Source organism: Eumetopias jubatus, unplaced genomic scaffold (genome assembly GCF_037043125.1).
Source record: "Eumetopias jubatus isolate StellerSeaLion01/CBP00866 unplaced genomic scaffold, mEumJub1_p1.0 scaffold_1, whole genome shotgun sequence".
In the NCBI taxonomy this organism is placed as follows: Eukaryota; Metazoa; Chordata; class Mammalia; order Carnivora; family Otariidae; genus Eumetopias; species Eumetopias jubatus.
The window spans coordinates 207,978,735-207,998,035 of record NW_028274807.1 but is presented as its reverse complement, the minus strand read 5'-3'; the positions used below and the strand labels follow the sequence as shown (position 1 = coordinate 207,998,035).

Below are 19,301 nucleotides of genomic sequence, written 5' to 3'. Positions count from 1 at the left end.
CTTGAGAATATTTTTCATTCCTTTAAGGGATACATACTGAGTATTGACCGTGTTCTAGGTACTGTATAGGCAATGAATATAGGGTGCTGATAAAAATGTTCTTACAATCCTATGACAGAGAAAGAATATAAGCAAATACTAACAATCCAATCACATGTCAGATATTGACAGGGGCTGTGAAGACAAAGAAAGCAGGTATAAAGAAGAGTTGATGGGGTGTTATTTTTTTCCTGGACGTCCACACGAGACTTGCAAAGGTGACATGTGAACAGGACCTCGAGGGAGATAAGAAGGGAGATTATCTCAGGAAGTGTGCACCCAGCAGGGGCAACGGCTAGTGTTAAGGCCCTGAGGAAGCTGTTTGATTCAGAAAATCAAGGCTCAAAAGAAAACCAGGGTGTCAAGGGGAAGGAGAAGAAGGAGACAGATGAGAGGTAGTGACAGTGCGTGTTGAGGAAGGAACCAGCCACCCCACTATGGCTGAAACTTCAAGACACAGGAATCCCTCACTTTATTAATTTTGCAAAACTTTCTTAATTTTGTTATAAAGGTGTCGCATGAGTTGAAATGCACACCCACATCAGTAACTTCTGTTGATTGAGTTCTGGCCTCTGTCAATAAGAGTCACTTTGGAATATGTGAGCCCTAGTACCCCGACTGTGAGGACTGCCCTCAGTTCACACACACACACACACACACGCACACGCACACACACACACACACACACACACACACACACACACACATGGTCTCCTGGGCTACCGACTGCCATGCCTTTTTTACCCCCAGCCACACCAGTTAGGCCAGCAGCAGATACACATCAAGATTGCCTGATCTCATTATCTTTCTCCTAAAGAAGTGTTACCCAGAAATTCCTACGGACAATAAACTTGGGGATACCTATTGGTATGCTCATTTTCTGATGTCAATTTAAATAAACATGGGCAATCTGTTCAGTAAAGACAGAGAAAAGAGAGGAATGACATGGACATGAGTGGGAAAACAGATCTAATAGTGCAGGTGGCCCTCGAGAGACCAACCAGGAAGAATAAAAAGTATCTTTGGTTCTGGTGAAATTCCTGCTCTCCTTAGATCCCCTTGATGCCCAGCAAAAATAATAAAGGAACAAAAAGACAAAAGTAGTGATATTTTCATGGTGTGAAACATGTTATTTTTTTTTCTTTAAAATTTTTATTGTTATGTTAATCACCATACATTACACCAATAGTTTGTGATGTACTGTTCCATGATTCATTGTTTGTGCATAACACCCAGTGCGTCCATGCAGAACGTGCCCTCTTTAATACCCATCACCAGGCTAACCCGTCCCCCATCCCCCTCCCCTCTAGAACCCTCAGTTTGTTTTTCAGAGTCCATCGTCTCTCATGGTTCGTATCCCCCTCCAATATACCCCCCTTCATTCTTCCCCTCCTGCTATCTTATTCTTTTTTTTTCTTAACATTTATCACACTACTTATTTCAGAGGTACAGATCTGTGATTCAACAGTCTTGCACAATGCACAGCACTCACCATAGCACATACCGTACCCAATGTCTATCACCCAGCCACCCCATCCCTCCCACCCCACCCCCACTCCAGCAACACTCAGTTGGTTTCCTGAGATTAAAAATCCCTCATATCAGTGAGGTCATATGATACATGTCTTTCTCTGATTGACTTATTTCACTCAGCATGACACCCTCCGGTTCCATCCACGTCGTTGCAAATGGCAAGATCTCATTCCTTTTGATGGCTGCATAATATTCCATTGTGTATATATACCACTTCTTCTTTATCCATTCATCTGTCGATGGACATCTTGGCTCTTTCCCCAGTTTGGCTATTGTGGACATTGCTGAAAAAAACATCGGGGTGCACGTACTCCTTCGGATCCCTACATTTGTATCTTTGGGATAAATACCCAGTAGTGCAATGGCTGGATCGAATGGTAGCTCTATTTCCAACTTTTTGAGGAACCTCCATACTGTTTTCCAGAGTGGTTGCACCAGCTTGCGTTCCCACCAACAGTGTACGAGGGTTCCCCTTTCTCCGCAACCCCGCCAACATCTGTCATTTCTGACTTGTTAATTTTAGCCATTCTGACTGGTGTGAGGGGGTATATCATTGAGGTTTTGATTTGAATTTCCCTTTAGCCAAGCGATGTAGAGCACTTCTTCATGTGTTTGTTGGCCATTTGGATATCTTCTTTGAAAAAATGTCTGTTCATGTCTTCTGCCCATTTCTTGATTGGATTATTTGTTCTTTGGGTGTTGAGTTTCATAAGTTCTTTATAGATTTTGGATACTAGCCTTTTATCTGATATGTCATTTGCAAATATTTTCTCCCATTCTGTCGGTTGTTTTTGGTTTTGTGGACTGTTTCTTTTGCTGTGCAAAAGCTTTTTATCTTGATGAAATCCCAATAGTTCATTTTTGCCCTTGCTTCCCTTGCCTTTGGCGATGTTTCTAGGAAGAAGTGCTGCGGCTGAGGTCGAAGAGGTTGCTGCCTGTGTTCTCCTTTAGGATTTTGATGGACTCCTGTCTCACGTTTAGGTCTTTCAACCATTTGGAGTCTATTTTTGTGTGTGGTGTAAGGAAATGGTCCAGTTTCATTCTGCTGCATGTGGCTGTCCAATTTTCCCAATACCATTTGTTGGAGAGACTGTCTTTTTTCCATTGGACATTCTTTCCTGCTTTGTCAAAGAGTAGTTGACCATAGATTTGAGGGTCCATTTCTGGGCTGTCTCTTCTGTTCCATTTACCTATGTGTCTGTTTTTCTGCCAGTGCCATACTATCTTGATGATGACAGCTTTGTAATAGAGCTGGAAGTCCGGAATTGTGATGCCTCCAGCTTTGCTTTTCTTTTTCAACATTCCTCTGGCTATTCGGTGTCTCTTCTGCTTTCATACAAATTTTAGGATTATTTGTTCCATTTCTTTGAAAAAAGTGGATGGTATTTTGATGGGGATTGCATTGAATGTGTAGATTGCTCTAGGTAGCATTGACATCTTCACAATGTTTGTTCTTCCAATCCATGAGCATGGAATGTTTTTCCATTTCTTTGTGTCTTCCTCAATTTCTTTCCTGAGTATTTTATAGTTTTCTGAGTACAGATCCTTTGCCTCTTTGGTTAGATTGATTCCTAGGTATCTAAGGCTTTTGGGGGCCATTGTAAATGGGATTGACTCCTTAATTTCTCTCTCTTCTCTCTTGTTGTTGGTGTATAGGGATGCCACTGATTTCTGTGCATTGATTTTATATCCTGCCACTTTACTGAATTCCTGATTGAGTTCTAGCAGTTTTGGGGAGGAGTCTTTTGGGTTTTCCACATAAAGTATCATTTCATCTGCAAAGAGTGAGAGTTTGAATTCTTCTTTGCCAATTTGGATGCCTTTGATTTCTTTTTGTTGTCTGATTGCTGTGGCTAGGACTTCTAATACTATGTGAATAGCAGTGGTGAGAGTGGACATCCCTGCCGCGTTCCTGACCGGGGAAAGCTCTCAGTTTTTCTCCATTGAGAATGATATTCACTGTAGGTTTTTCATAGATGGCTTTTATGATTTTGAGGTATGTACACTCTATCCCTATACTCTGAAGACTTCTGATCAAGAAAGGATGATGTACTTTGTCAAATGCTCTTTCTGCATCTATTGAGAGGATCATATGATTCTTGTTCTTTCTTTTGTTAATGTACTGCATCACGTTGATTGATTTGCAGATGTTAAACCAACCTTGCAGCCCAGGGATAAATCCCACTTGGTCGTGGTGAATAATCCTTTTAATGTACTGTTGGATCCTATTGGCTAGTATTTTGGTGAGAATTTTGCCTCTGTGTTCATCAAGGATATTGGTCTGTAATTCTCCTTTTTGATGGGGTCTTTGGTTTGGGGCTCAAGGTAATGGTGGCCTCATAAAATGAGTTTGGAAGTTTTCCTTCCATTTCTATTTTTTGGAACAGTTTCAGGAGAATAGGTATTAATTCTTTTTGAAATGTTTAGTAGAATTCCCCTGGGATGCCATCTGGCCCTGGGCTTTTGTTTGTTGGGAGATTTTTGATGACTGCTCCAGTTTCCTTAGTGGTTATGGTCTGTTCAGGTTTTCTATTTCTTCCTGGTTCAGTTTTGGTAGTTGATACATCTCTAGGAATGCATCCATTTCTTCCAGGTTATTTAATTTGCTGGCATAGAGTTGCTCATAATATGTTCTTAAATTGTTTGTATTTCTTTGCTGTTGGTTGTGGTCTCTCCTCTTTCATTCATGATTTTGTTGATTTGGGTCCTTTCTCTTTTCTTTTTGATAAGTCTGGCCAGGGGTTTTTCAATCTTGTTCATTCTTTCAAAGAACCAGCTCCTAGTTTCGTTGATCTGTTCTACTGTTCTTTTGGTTTCTAGTTCATTGATTTCTGCTCTGATCTTTATTATTTCTCTTCTCCTGCTGGGTTTAGGCTTTATTGGCTGTTTTTTCTCTAGCTCCTTTAGGTGTGGGGTTAGGTTGTGTATTTGAGACCTTTGTGTGTCTTGAGAAAGGCTTGTATTGCTATATATTTTCCTCTTAGAACTGCCTTTGCTGCATCCCAAAGATTTTGAACAGTTGTGTTTTCATTTTCATTGGTTTCCATGAATTTTTTTAATTCTTCTTTAATTTCCCGGTTGACCCATTCATTCTTTAGTAGGATGCTCTTTAGGCTCCATGTATTTGAGTTCCTTCTGACTTTCCTCTTGTGATTGAGTTCTAGTTTCAAAGCATTGTGCTCTGAAAATATGCAGGGAACAATCCCAATCTTTTTGTACCGGTTGAGACCTGATTTGTGACCTAGGATGTGATCAATTCTGGAGAATGTTCCATGGGCACTAGAGAAGAATGTGTATTCTGTTGCTTTGGGATGGAATATTCTGAATATGTCTGTGAAGCCCATTTGGTCCAGGGTGTCATTTAAAGTCTTTATTTCCTTGTTGATCTTTTGCTCAGATGATCTGTCCATTTCAGTGGGTGGGGGGTGTTAAAGTCCCCCACTATTATTGTATTGTTGTCAATGTGTTTCTTTGCTTTTGTTATTAATTGCCTTATATAATTGGCTGTTCCCCTGTTAGGGGCATAGATATTTACAATTGTTAGATCTTCTTGTTGGATAGTCCCTTTAAGTAGTATAGAGTGTCCTTCCTCATCTCTTATTACAGTCTTTGGCTTAAAATCTAATTTGTCTGATATAAGGATTGCCACCCCAGCTTTCTTTTGGTGTCCATTAGCATGGTAAATGGTTTCCACACCCTCACTTTTAATGTGGAGGTGTCTTTGGGTCTAAAATGAGTCTCTTGCAGACAGCATTGGATGGGTCTTGTTTTTTAATCCAATCTGATTGCCTGTGTCTTTTAATTGGGGCATTTAGCCCGTTTACATTCAGGGTAACTATTGAAAGATATGAAGTTAGTGCCATTGTATTGCCCCTAAGGTGACTGTTACTGTATATTGCCTGTGTTCCTTTCTGGTTTAAGCTGCTTTTAGGCTCTCTCTTTGCTTAGAGGACTCCTTTCAATATTTCTTGGAGGATTGGTTTCGTGTTTGCAAATTCCTTTAGTTTTTGTTTGTCCTGGAAGCTTTTTATCTCTCCTTCTATTTTCAATGACAGCCTAGCTGGATATAGTATTCTTGGCTGCATATTTTTCTTGTTTAGTGCTCTGAAGATATCACGCCACTCCTTTCTGGCTTGCCAGGTCTCTGTGCATCGATCTGTTGCCAGTCTAATGTTTCTACCATTATAGGTTACATATGTCTTCTCCCGAGCTGCTTTCAGGGGTTTCTCTTTGTCTCTGAGACTTGTAAGTTTTACTATTAGATGTCGGGGTGTTGACCTATTTTTATTGATTTTGAGAGGGGTTCTCTGTGCCTCCTGGATTTTGATGCCTGTTTCCTTCCCCACATTAGGGAAATTCTCTGCTGTAATTTGCTCCAATATACCTTCTGCCCCTCTTTCTCTTCTTCTTCTGGAATCCCAATTATTCTAATGTTGTTTTGTGTTATCGTATCGCTTATCTCTCGAATTCTGCCCTCGTGATCCAGTAGTTGTTTATCTCTCTTTTTCTCAGCTTCTTTATTTTCCATCATTTGGTCTTCTATAACGCTGATTCTCTCTTCTGCCTCAGTTATTGTAGCAGTTAGTGCCCCCATTTTTGATTGCACCTCATTAGTAACCTTTTTGATTTTGACTTGGTTAGATTTTAGTTATTTTGTTTCTCCAGGAAGGGTTTCTCTAATAACTTCCATGCTTTTTTCAAGCCCAGCTAGTATCTTTAAAATCATGATTCTGAACTCTTGGTTTGACATCGTAGTAATGTCCGAATTGAGTAGATCCCTGGCGGATGGTACTACCTCTTTTTTCCATCTTGTCATTTCGTCCAGAGGAGAATAGATGAATGAGAGAACAAAATAATAACAGGGTAACAACGTCCCCAGAAAATATACTCTAAACAAATCAGAAAAGACCTTAAACCAGGGAAAAGAAAGGGAAAGAAAGAAATAAGAAAGAAAAAAAAAAGATAAAAAGATAAAAACAAAGAAAAACAGAGCAAAACAGAAAATACAGAATATGATCAAATATGATCAGGCTGGTGCATAGATCAGTGCCACACTCTTGATTTTGGGTGTATTTTGTTCTGTTGGAAGAAAGTGCCTCCCCAAATTTTAAAGAAAGAAAGACTTATATATGTACAAATTAAAGGCTGATACGATCAAGGGATGGAATATGACTGTAAAGATGAAAATTATAAAAAATATTATAAAAGGAATTGAGAAGATAAGAAGTTGTTTGAAAAAAAGAAAGAAGATTTAAAAAAAAAGAAAGGAAGGGGAAAAAAGGAGGAGAGAATGTGATCAGGCTGGAGACTAGAACAAAGCCATAGGCTAGAGATTAGGGTATATTTTGATCTGTTAGAAGAAACTGTATCTCAAAATTTTAAAGAGATAACAACTTATATATATATGCCAAAAATAAAGGTAACTACTATGAAGGGATAGAATATGATCTAAAAATGAAAAATAAAAATGTTTTTTTAATAAAGGGATTGATAAGGTGTTGGTTGAAAAAGGGAAAAAGAAAAAAAAGATAGTTAAAAAAATAACTTTGAAAGACTAAAGAATCACGGTAAAAAGCCATGATTTGTATGTGCAGTATTCCCCTAGCGCTGGAGTTCTGCCATTCTCGTTGATCGGTAAACTTGGTCTTGGCTGGCAGTTCTTGCTGATCTTCTGGGGGACGGGCCTGTTACCGTGGTTTCCAAATATCTTTGCTGGAGGCGGAATTGCCCTGCCCTTGCTGGCCTGGGCTAAGTCATCTGCTCGGGTTTGCTCTCGGGAGCTTTTGTTCCCTGCAAGTACAGCTTTGGAGGAGGAGTATGAAAATGGCGGCCTCCCAATCTCTGCCCCAGAGGAGCCGAGAATGCAGGGCCCCATTCCTCAGTGCACCCCCAGAGAAAAGCAGTCAATCACTCCCGACTCCCTGGTCTCTGGCCACTCTCCGTGCTCACCCGGACTGTGACCGAGCGTTTCTATCTCTGGCACCCGATTCAGTGTGGAGTCTCCAAACCCAGGAGGTCCCTGAGGTGCGCTCCCACGCCACTCCTCCCTGGGGAGGAAGGGGAGTCTCCCCTGCTCTGCCGCTTGTTGGGTCCTTGCTGGAGGAGCAGTGACCCGACTGTGCCGCGGATCACAGTTTATGGCAACCCTGAACTGAGACCCCGTGCCTCGGCTCCATCTCTGCAGCTGGCTTCCCCACTCCAATACCTGGGAGTTCTGCTGCACTCAGGCACCCCCGATCTTTCTGTGACCCCGAGAGTCCTGAGACCACAATGTCCCACGAGGGTCCACTCCCACTTCGCCTCTGGAGCGACGTCCCTCAGCAGAACCGACTTCTAAATGTTCTGATTTTGTGCTCTGAGGCTCTATCACTTGCCAGAAGTGGCCAATGGAGGCCCCCACTCCTGCCGTTTATCCTCCCGAATATCGCCCCGGATTCACTTCTCCGCATGTCCTACCTTCCAGAAGGTAGTCTCTTTTCTGTTCAGAGTTGTTGCTATTCTTTTCTTTGATCTCCTCTTGAGTTCATAGGTGTTCAGAATGGTTTGATCCCTATCCAGCTGAATTCCTGAGACCAGATGAAATCCAGGTCTCTTACTCTTCCACCATCTTGCTCCACACCCAAGAATTCCTTACTTTTAATAATGAATTATTTACCCCAAAACTTCAAAGACCTCAGAGTCACGACCACATTACATTTATGCAGTGGAAAATCACTGTCCAGCTAATGGAGCAGAATATCTCCAAACTAAAACTGATTTTCTCCTTCCAGTTAAGGTGGGATTTGAGTACCAAATGCCTTTACCCAAGGGAAGTTCACTGAATGAATTGAAAGTCTCAAACTTCATTCCTACAAGCAATATTTTGTGAACAAATGTCTGTGTTTGATTTCTGTGGTAACAAATGACCACATGAGTGGCTTAAAACAAAGATTTATCCTAAGTTTCTAGAAAGTTAGAAGCCTGAAATAAGTCTCATTGGGCTACAACTGGGTGTTATATGAAACTAATGAATCATTGAACTCTGCATCAAATATAATGATCTACTATAAGTGGCTAAGTGAATTTAATAAAAAAAAAAGAGGTCTACAGGGCTGTGATCCTTCTGAACACTCCAGAGGAGAACTCACTCCCTTTTCTATTTCACTTTTCAGTGACTACTTGCCTTTCTTGTCTCATGGCCCTTTTCCATCTTCAAAGCCTGCAGCAGAGTCTGAAAATGTCTCTCAGATTCCAATTCTTTGTCCTCCCTCTTCCACATTTAGAGGACCACTGTGATTACACTAGTCCCACCTGGATAATCTTTTTATATTGAGATCACTGGTTAGCAGCCTTATTCCATTTACTAGCTGCATTCTCCTTGTTCTGTAAACAAAGGTTTTCAAAAGCTCTTTGGATTAGGATATGGACATCTTTTTGAAGCCCTTATTCTGCCTACTATAAAGTTTTCTTCAAATATAACTTATTTGATGTCAATCAATAGCCCTTACATAGAAGACTTGAACAGAGAATTTATTAACACCTATAGAGTTACGTGAAGATCTTTTCTTTCAAAATTACAAACAGAGAAGATTCCTGGTGGAGAAGACCTAAAGCTACCTACACGTGATTCTAACACAGGAAGGGAGCCTTGCTCTCAAACTGTGCCCCACAGAACAGGACCTGCAGCATCAACACCACCTGGGAGCTTGTTAGAAATGAGTTATACACAACTAATGAATCATTGAACATTACATCAAAAACTAATGATGTATACTCTACAGTGGCTAACTGAACATAATAAAAACAAAAAAATAAAGAAAGAACTCCTGAGTCCCTGGGCCCACTGGACACCTAATGAATCAGAATTTGCATTTTAACTACAAACTTTGGTGATTTGTATGCACAATGAAGATAGAGAAGTGCTGATCTAGAATCATATTTCTCACCTTCTCACTGTTGATACTTGGAACTGGATAAATATTTGTTTTGGGGATTATACATGTTCAGCAGCATCCCTTCAGACATGGCCCAAATAGTCACAGGAGCAAAATCATATCTGGTTGAGAACCACTGTGCCAGAGTTTGAGAACTGGCAGAGAAATTCAATTATCATATGGTTTCACTTATTTGTGGAACATAGTGAATAGCTTGGAGGACATTAGGAGAAGGAAGGGAAAAAGAAGGGGGAGAAATTGGAAGGAGAGATGAACCAGGACAGACTATGGACTCTGAGAAACAAACTGAGGGTTTTAGAGGGGAGAGGGTGAGGGGATGGGTTAGCCCAGTGATGGGTATTAAGGAGACCATGCACTGCATGGAGCACTGGGTGTTGTACAAAAACAATGAATCGTGGATCACTGCATCGAAAACTGGTGATGTATTGTGTGGTGACTAACATAACATAATCAAATAAAATTAAAAAAAAGAACTGGAATCATCATGACAGAATTCCAAGCAAGGCTTCATCCAATACTGCAGTTATAACTCTGGTATTGTGATTTATACTTGAAAATAATTGAGTCCATAAGATATCAAATCCTGAGTGTTATCCACTTCAAAACATGTTAATAATTTTAAAACAAAATAATTAAGTATATGTAAACTAATTATGAAAAAACACACAAAAGCTGATTATTTTACAACTATTGAGAACTTATATAAATTATTGTATTTTATTATTAAAGGGTCTTCATCACTCTGTATAGCATACCAATAAAATTACCCATCATTTATATATATATATATATATATATATATATATATATATATATATATGTACACACACACACACACACACACACACACACACATTTGGTCTTCATCCCCATTTGTGGCACAGGGCTTCTAAAACTTCAAATTTTCTAAGTGATGAGAACCATAAAGATGTCTTTCATCAGGTTAATGAGATGACTTAGGGAAAGTACCTATGGAGAGGGGCTGCTTGCCAGGAGGACCAACATGTGGTTAGAGGACTGGAACTTTAGGTTCCATCTCCTGACTTCCTGGGATGGGAGAGGGGCTGGAGATGGTGTCTAATCACAAATAGACAATGATTTAATCAATTTGTTTCCATATAATGAAGCTTCTATAAAACCCAAAAGGATGGTTCAGAGTGCTTCCAGGTTGGTGAACACATGGAGACTGGTAGAGTGGCATACCTGGAGAAGGCATGGAAGAGCCACACCCTTTCCCCATACCTTGTCCTATGTATCTCTTCCATCTGGCATCAACCCTTCCCTGAGGTAGCACAGGTCAGGAGGGAAATCCCTAAGAGGCATGCAGAAACTTGAGCATGCACAAGCTTGACTACTGAGTCCAACATGTGACCACCTAAGGTCAGACCTGAGGTAAGCATGAGGATTCTTGGCAGAGAAGGTAACAACTATCCCTGACTCAAACACTGAACATCAGTTCTAATACTCAAATACTGGTCCACAGACCAGGACTGGTGGCATCAGTATCAACTGGGAAACAGTAACATTTATATGATCTCTGAGCTTCACCCACATCCTGCCAAATTAGAATCTGAATACAAACAGGGTCCCCAAGTGATTCAAACACATGTTAATGTTAGAGAAGTTCTGGTCTTGAATAGTGTTTCTCAACCTCTCCACTGTTGACATTTGTGCTAGATAATTCTTTGTGGTGGGGGCCATCCTGTGCATTGTATGATAGGGGGAACATCTCTGACATCAAGCCACTAGGTGCCAGTAGCACCTCCCTAGTTATGACAACCAGAGATTTCTCCATAATTGTCAAGTGTCTACTGGAGGCAAAATCACCCCTGGTTGAGAATCAATAACCTAGAGCATGAGAAATGGAAATATCTTGGTGGAGTTCCAGTCAAAGCTCATACCTCCCTTAGCTCATAACTTGGGATAGCTCATTTCACACTTCTGAGTCCCACCTTTGCCAGTTTAGATTAAGGTCCATTATAGTCCAGACCTTACATAATGGACTTTTGTAAAAATGAAATAAAACAATCCACATGGGATTCTCAGCTCAGTGTATGGGGCATAAAATGATCTAAATACCTCATAATTAACACACTTTTTTAAATGGAGCACTAAGTGGCAGCTCTTCATTTATATTACCAGCATGATTCACCTGGTTGAATAGTCAAAAGTATCATGAAGACAAGGGCACAGTATCCATATATTTATCACAAATTAACATACCCTTCTCTCTTGTTGAAGAAGAGAATAGCATTTTTCTAGAGATATCAGGAGATCTGTGCCATAAGACAGTACTTTGCAGGTCCACAAGACCTGATTAAGCAGGTCCCTCAGTCTTAGATTTGGACAAAACACTAACTCAAAATTGTAATAAGATGAAAGGAGGTTGGAGCTCTAGTAGGCAGGTAAGATCATGGAGAAGAAGTAAGAAAAACTGGATTCACCTGACTTCTAATGTGGTCTCCTGGGAACAGAGAATTCGCTGGAAAAAAATTCCTTTCTGGAAATTTCCAGACCAGTGATCCACGGGGAAATAATATGCTCAGAGGTGGGAGTAACAATAGAAACAGTGCCTAATGACCAGACACAGGGTGCTATAAATATCTCCTCCACGGGCAGTCCCTTACCATGGTGCATCCTTGTGCAGGACAGAACATAGTTGTTGGTTTTGCGTTCCTAAGGCTGGCTAGGAGACCCATGCCTCACTGCTTCCTGCTGTCCTGTCTGGGAACAGACCTTGGGTCTCCATCATCAGCTACCTGGGGAGGAATTTGGACCTCCACACAGAGACTTTCATCTTATAGTCCCCAACCAGGTGAGTCTGAGAGCTCAACAGGTATTTCAGGAATGGATCAGAGAGAATGGAACCTGAGAACCTTTACCTGAGGTTACCTGGGAGCCTAACCAGCCTATCTAGAGCCAAGAGATTGCATGTTTGTTTGCTGGGTTGACTATTAAGGTTAAAAATAATTAATTTAATATATTTTAAAAAGAAGTGTTCACTGGACTCAGCAATACAGGGATCACAATACGTTGTGGGAATGGAAGTCCAACTGGATGGGATAGAGGAAGGAATGAGGGACATAAAGTGGTTCCAGTGAAATTAGAACATATTCAAGGAGTTTTGCAGGTAAGGGGCATGGGAAAACAGCATTAGGCTTGGAAGTGTGAGCACTGGAGTGAGAGTATTTAAAAAAAATTCAGATGAGGTACATTTAGCTTGTTCTGTATTTATTAGAAGGAGCCAGGTCTATGGAGATAAATACCACCTTGTGACAGCAGTTTTTGAGATGTGTATTTCACAGTCATCTCTCCCATTGGTATCCACCGGGGAAAAATGTACTTAATATGCATGAAGGGATATGCCAAGGAGCATTACTTTGCTACTATTTTAATACTAAGGAGGCTGAATATATTTTTGACTTTGTTAGCCATTTACTTCCTATATGCAAATTGTTTTTGCAAGTGCATTGCTTTCATGTATTGGGATCTGTGTGTTTTTAGTGTTTTGATTGTTTTCTTATAAGAAAAGCAATTTTTTCACCAGGTTTGCTGTTTGCCACTGAATCCATGTATTGTGTATAGATGTATGTATAGGATCGAGTGAAAGCCTACATATTTTGAGTGGTTGAAATTATCAGTTGATGACATTGTTTTCCCCTCATTGCTTTGAAACATTGAAATTCTTTTGTATCCTTAGTAGTAAGAATTGTTTTTTACACATATTGCTGTCTTATTGCATCTAATTGTCCTTATTTCTACCATTTTATATTCTGGAATTGGATCTTTTCCTATTCTTTTATCCCAAGCTTTTAGCCATTTCATCCTGAATTAGAGACCCATGTTGATATGATTGTTGCTATTGTATATCTTTTCTGTAAGATGTATTAAATTATTGTTCAGTTTTGTTGAAGAAAAGCTATTTGAATCCACCTTATTTAACATGAGTTTATTTTTTTCCCTACCATTCTTTCTATTTAATGAATTCTCATTTTCTTAAAAATTTATGCTCACACCTTTGTGAGGTGTGAGGGAAATAACTGGTGAGGGTGAGGGTGAGGGAAATGACTGCTCATATGACACAGGGTCTTCAAGGATAAATCATATACAGAAAGGGGTTAGATTGTCAGGGAACATGCAAGATTTTACAAAGTATGGTCTGCGAAGGTTTCTGCATGTCAGACAAGTAACAGAGAAGCATGAATGACAAGTACCCATCAGATTCTGTGTCAAACAAAGAGCAAACCCCAAAGCCCAAGATAACAAAGGAGTGAATGTCACCAAGGAAAGTAAGAGAAGAGCCAGCCTCATCCACTCTCTGGCCACATAAAAACAAGTGTGGTCAAATAAACAGGGCAAAGGGATAGGAATGACAATTAGATCAGAGGCCTGAGGTGGACTCCCTAAGGAGGCCAGTGGAGCAGTCTGCATGGGCTCTCTGGCCTCTGATGTAACATCAGCACACATACTGACTGCTTTTTCCCTCTGCAACCTGGTCTTCTGATGGACTCTTTATTCATACTGTTTTTCCCACATTAGCTGGCACTGGCCTTCTATTAAAACCATTTTTTTCCTTTACTGCAGTGGATTCCAATTTTTTTATTGTCCACAGCAAACATGAGTTTACATTATATCAAGCATGTGTGTACATGCAAACACACAAATACACATGTATGTACACACATACAAAGATGACTGAACAAAGAGAATAACCACTAATATACTAACAGGAAGGAACTATGCTCAACTTTTTACATATATGGACTCAATCTGTTGACGACCTTAGGAAGACCACTATTCCGGTGAGAATAACATTCTAAAATGAATTGGTTGTCTTCCCAAATTCAAATGGCTAAAGTGTGGTAGATCGAAGTTTCAAAACTCATTCACTGGTTCCAAAATTTTGTATTTAATATCATTTAGAAAAGTCTTTTACAATTTCATCTATATAAAACTCCCCTATTTTTGTATGTTGTATATTTCCTCTCGATTTGTTCCTTTTGCTCATATTTCTAGGGGATGTTCATACATTAAGGTATCTTATAAACATATCACTCTTTTCTCTTTTGGAGAAATTGCTTCTTGATGTTTTATTAGTTATTCTGGGCATGAAGGGGATATACCTAGTATTGGAATGCAGCCAGAAGCAGGGAAAATTTCTCATCATGATGATCTCTTAGGGCCCACTTGGGCTTATTTGTCCATTCTTCCCCTCTCTTCCTTTTCTCTGTCTCCTTTTAGTTTTTTATACTTCTCTAAATACAGGACAAAATGGTCACATTAAAATTGAGCACCATATTACATGTTCATGGGAGTCTTACCACCTGGAATTTGGGTACTTTTCTATATTTGTGAAGGTAATGATAATTTGATGTCTAGAGCTTAACTAGTATCATTTCTTTCCTAAATATTGTAGCTGGGGGTGAGAAGTGCCTGGTAGTCACATGGCCCCGGGAGTCTGCAGTGTGTCAATATGGGACCATTAAAATAGAGACTCCAGGATGTAAACTAACATGTGGAAATAAGGAAGGGATCCATTTTTTTTAAAGATTTTATTTATTTATTTGAGAGAAAGAGAGAATGAGAGATAGAGAGCACAAGAGGGAAGAGGGTCAGAGGGAGAAGCAGACTCCCTGCTGAGCAGGGAGCCCGATGTGGGACTCGATCCCGGGACTCCAGGATCATGACTTGAGCTGAAGGCAGTCGCTTAACCAACTGAGCCACCCAGGCACCCAAGGAATCCGTTTTTATTGATGTGCAAGGAATATCATGTGAATGAAGGACTCCTCGTGTATCAAGGTCTCATCTGCCGTGGGGAGGCCACCTCGTTCCTCAAGCTTCCCTGACACCACCTCTCATCACCCTCTCTGTTTGGTCTCCTGACCACACTAGCTCCATTTGAGTACCGGATATCCGAACGAGAGTACCTTCTTGGGGCCTTTGCACTGACTCTTTCTCCAACAGGGCACAGAAGTCACCAAATGACCTTGTGTCTTCTGTGGAGTCTTCTCTGAGGGCTCTCTGCAAATTTCACCTTCTGTTTAGGTCTTCCCGAACTCCCAGGAAAGAATACAGCCTATCCAATTTCTTTTATGCCTGCTTCCCCCCTCCACATGTCATTTTAATTAACATTTCTGCCATAATAATCGTGCCCATTTGTGTTAAAAAATAATCATTTTTTCCCTTAATTTATAGTTATTACAACAACCACATGGGACCAGGCAATGATACCCACATTTTAGGATTTCTTCTTCTGGGATTATCAAATGAACCAGAACTGCAGCCCCTCATATTTGGGCTTTTCCACTCCATATACCTGATCACTGTGTTTGGGAACCTGCTCATCATCCTGGCCGTCAGCTCAGACTCCCACCTCCACACCCCCATGTACTTCTTCCTTGCCAACCTGTCCTTTGTAGACATCTGCTTCACCTCCACCACCATCCCCAAGATGTTGGTGAATATACAAACACAGAGCAAAGTTATAACCTATACAGGATGCATCAGCCAGATCTGTTTTTCCACACTCTTTGCAGGCTGGGACAACTTTCTCCTGGCCATGATGGCCTATGACCGCTTTGTGGCCATCTGCCACCCCCTGCACTACACGGTCATCATGAACCCCCGCCTCTGTGGACTGCTGGTTCTGGTGTCCTGGATCATGAGTGTCTTGCATTCTGTGTTACAAACCTCGATGGTGTTGCAGCTGTCCTTCTGTACAGAGGTGGAAATCCCCCACTTTTTCTGTGAACTCCATCAGATGATCCAACTTGCCTGTTCTGACACCTTTCTTAATAACTTGGTGATGTATGTTTCAGCTGTGCTGCTGGCTGGTGGTCCCCTCGCTGGGATCTTCTACTCATACTCTAAGATTATTTCCTCCATACATAGAATCTCATCAATTCAGGGCAAGTATAAAGCATTTTCCACCTGTGCATCTCACCTCTCAGTTGTCTCCTTATTTTATTTTACTGTCCTGGGAGTGTACCTTAGCTCTGCTGTTACCCAGAGCTCCCACGCAGGTGCAGTGGCCTCAGTGATGTACACAGTGGTCTCACCCATGCTGAACCCCTTCATCTACAGCCTGAGGAACAGAGACATAAAGGAGGCTCTAATGAGATTCTTCAGGATGGCTGCTGTAAAAGGGACGAGTGTCCTCCTGGTGGTGAAGAAGTGCCCTAATTGCAGGGCTCAAAGTCACAATTTTTGTTCATCATAAAATAGAGTTTGACCCTATGTATTTCCAAAAATTTCCATTTCTTAGAATTCAACTTCTTTTTACAATTTCAGAAAACTCCATTTTCTAAGCTTTCTGCTCTGTCTGATATACATACAGTTTTTCCCCTTATCCATGTTCATACATTCCCACAGTTCTTCCCAACCTTGGAACAGAAATATTTGAAAACCTCCATATCATTTACAGGACCACCTTGATTTCATAAATATGATTTCTTTTCAAATGATATATATAATGCCAAGTAAAATTTCCCTAGGCTTCCTGAAGGAATAAACACACTTGTATTATGGATGGATAAAACTACACTTGGCATCTAAGGCCATTGATATAGTTTATTTAATTTTATTTAATTTCATTTCATTTATATAATTTCATCATAGAGGAAAATACGAAATCACAGTTTTCACTTGGCCCTGTTGTCATTCTATTTTACTCCTTAACTGCTCTTGTGGATGATATAGACTTTATCATCATCCCCTTTAAGCCTCAGCCTATGGATAGAGATGCTAAGGTCTAAGAATGCCTATGACACTCACGTGGGCCCAAGATACTTGGGACTCAACCCTGAGCCAATGTTATGGATGAACAGTCCCTTGTCATTATTTTGTTTTTGTTGATGTTGTTAACATATAACTGACATAACGTTGCACTAATTTCAGGTGTACAATGGAAAGATTTGATATTTGTATGTACTGCAAAGTGATCAAAACAAGTTCAGTTAACATCCATCACAATACACAGTTACAAACTTTCTTTCATGATGACAATTGTCAAGATCCCCTCTCCTAGCTATTTTCAAATCTACAATACAGTTTTGTTAGCTAGACTCACCATGCTGAACATGACATCCCCATGACTTATTGGTTTTATAACTGGAAATTTTTACCTTTTGACACTTTCACACATTTCACCCACTCCCCACCCCCTAGCTCAGGCTTCTACCAATATGTTCTGAATATCCACATGCTTGGTTTGGTTTTTTTCTTGTTTTTAAGATTCCACATATAAGTGGGATCATTTGGTATTTATCTTCCTCTGTCTGACTTATTTCACTGAGTATAATGCCCTCCAGGGCCATCCATGCTGTCCCAAAGGCCAAAACTTCATTCATTTTTATGCTGAATACATTCCATATATATATAATGACATTGATGAAGAGGCAAGCTGGCAGAAGAGTAGGGGACCTCGTTTCACCTGGTCCCTTGAATTTAGCCAGATAACTATCTAATCATTCTGAACACCCATGAATTCAACCTAAGATGTAAGAAAAGAGTATCTGGAACTTTAGAAGTAGAAAAGCAACCACTTTTTGCAAGGTAGGATATGTGGAGAAGTGATTCAGAGGGGATGTATCAGAAGACAGATGGCGGGGGCAGGGATCCTCAATAAGCCGACTGCCAGAAAGTGATATAGCCCAGGAAGGCAAATTTGGAACCCTTAGAAATCTGCTTCAGTGAGAGACATCCCTGTCTCCCAGATGCTCAGGTGGTGAAATGGGGCAGAATTCTAGGGAGGACAGTGTGGTCTCAGGATCCCAAGAATCACAGAAAGAACAGGGGTACCTGAGCCAGTAGAGTTCCCAAGCACTGGTGTGGGGAACCTGGTTATGAACAGAAATCCTAGGAGGGTGCTCTCAGTTGGCCATAAACTATGAACCACAACTGGATCTGATGACCACTCTCCCAGTATGTAGCCTGCAAAGAACAGGAATGTGGGGACCCTCTGCCTTCACCAGGAAGGGGTGGAGCAGGTGCACACATGACCGGGGGACAGCTCTCACAGTGGGGGCCCTGTAACAGACAGTAACAGGCAATCCTCTGCCTTCCCTAGGAGGGGATCATGTGGGCATGCACTGCAGGAGTTTGCAGAGTTTGGCATGCACAAAAATGAAGATGGCTTATCCCTGAGGGTTTACTGAAGAGAGGGGACCACAGTCTTTGGGCTCTGGGGCTGGAGATTGGGGCATAGCCATTTTTATTTTGATCCTCTAAAGAGGCCCAGAAAGTGTTCAGGGAACAAAAGCCACACTAAAACAGCTTACACTGAGCTCAGCACCCTGGCAAGGGGTGGTACAACTCTGCCCAGGGAAAGACACCTGAGAATCAGCACAGCAGACCCCTCCCCAAAAGACCAACTGGAAGAAAATGTGAACAGCAAGTTTATGGAACACACAGGACTGTAAAAATCCAGCTTTAGGGGACAATAGTATATAGAATTCGAGGTTTTTATCTCATGATTCATTTATCTTTCAATTTAAAATTTTCCATTTCCTTTTTTCTTTTTTCCCTTTACAACTAGTTTCTTCTTTTATCATCTCTTTACTTTTAAGTCCTTTTTTTACTTTCCTTTTTTACTTTTACATTTTATAGATATATTCTTCATTTTTGGCTTCCTTTCACTCTATTCAATTTTATTTGTGCGTGTGTGTGTGTGTGTGTGTGTATACATATATATATATGTTTCTATAAAGTTTTCCTTTCTTTTTATTTTATTTTATTTCATTTTATTTATTTGACAGAGAGATAGAGAGCACAAGTAAGCAGAGAGGCAGGCAGAGA

At 40.6% G+C, this 19,301-nt stretch overlaps 1 protein-coding gene across 1 annotated transcript; it reads left to right on the top strand.

The window, feature by feature from the left end:
• Positions 1–15,717: 15,717 nt before the first annotated feature.
• LOC114197684 (olfactory receptor 7A10) lies at positions 15,718–16,546 on the top strand. Its single transcript, XM_028088771.2, is given in 2 exon segments — positions 15,718–16,491; positions 16,493–16,546. Coding segments are annotated over 2 exon segments (828 nt in total).
• Positions 16,547–19,301: the final 2,755 nt, after the last annotated feature.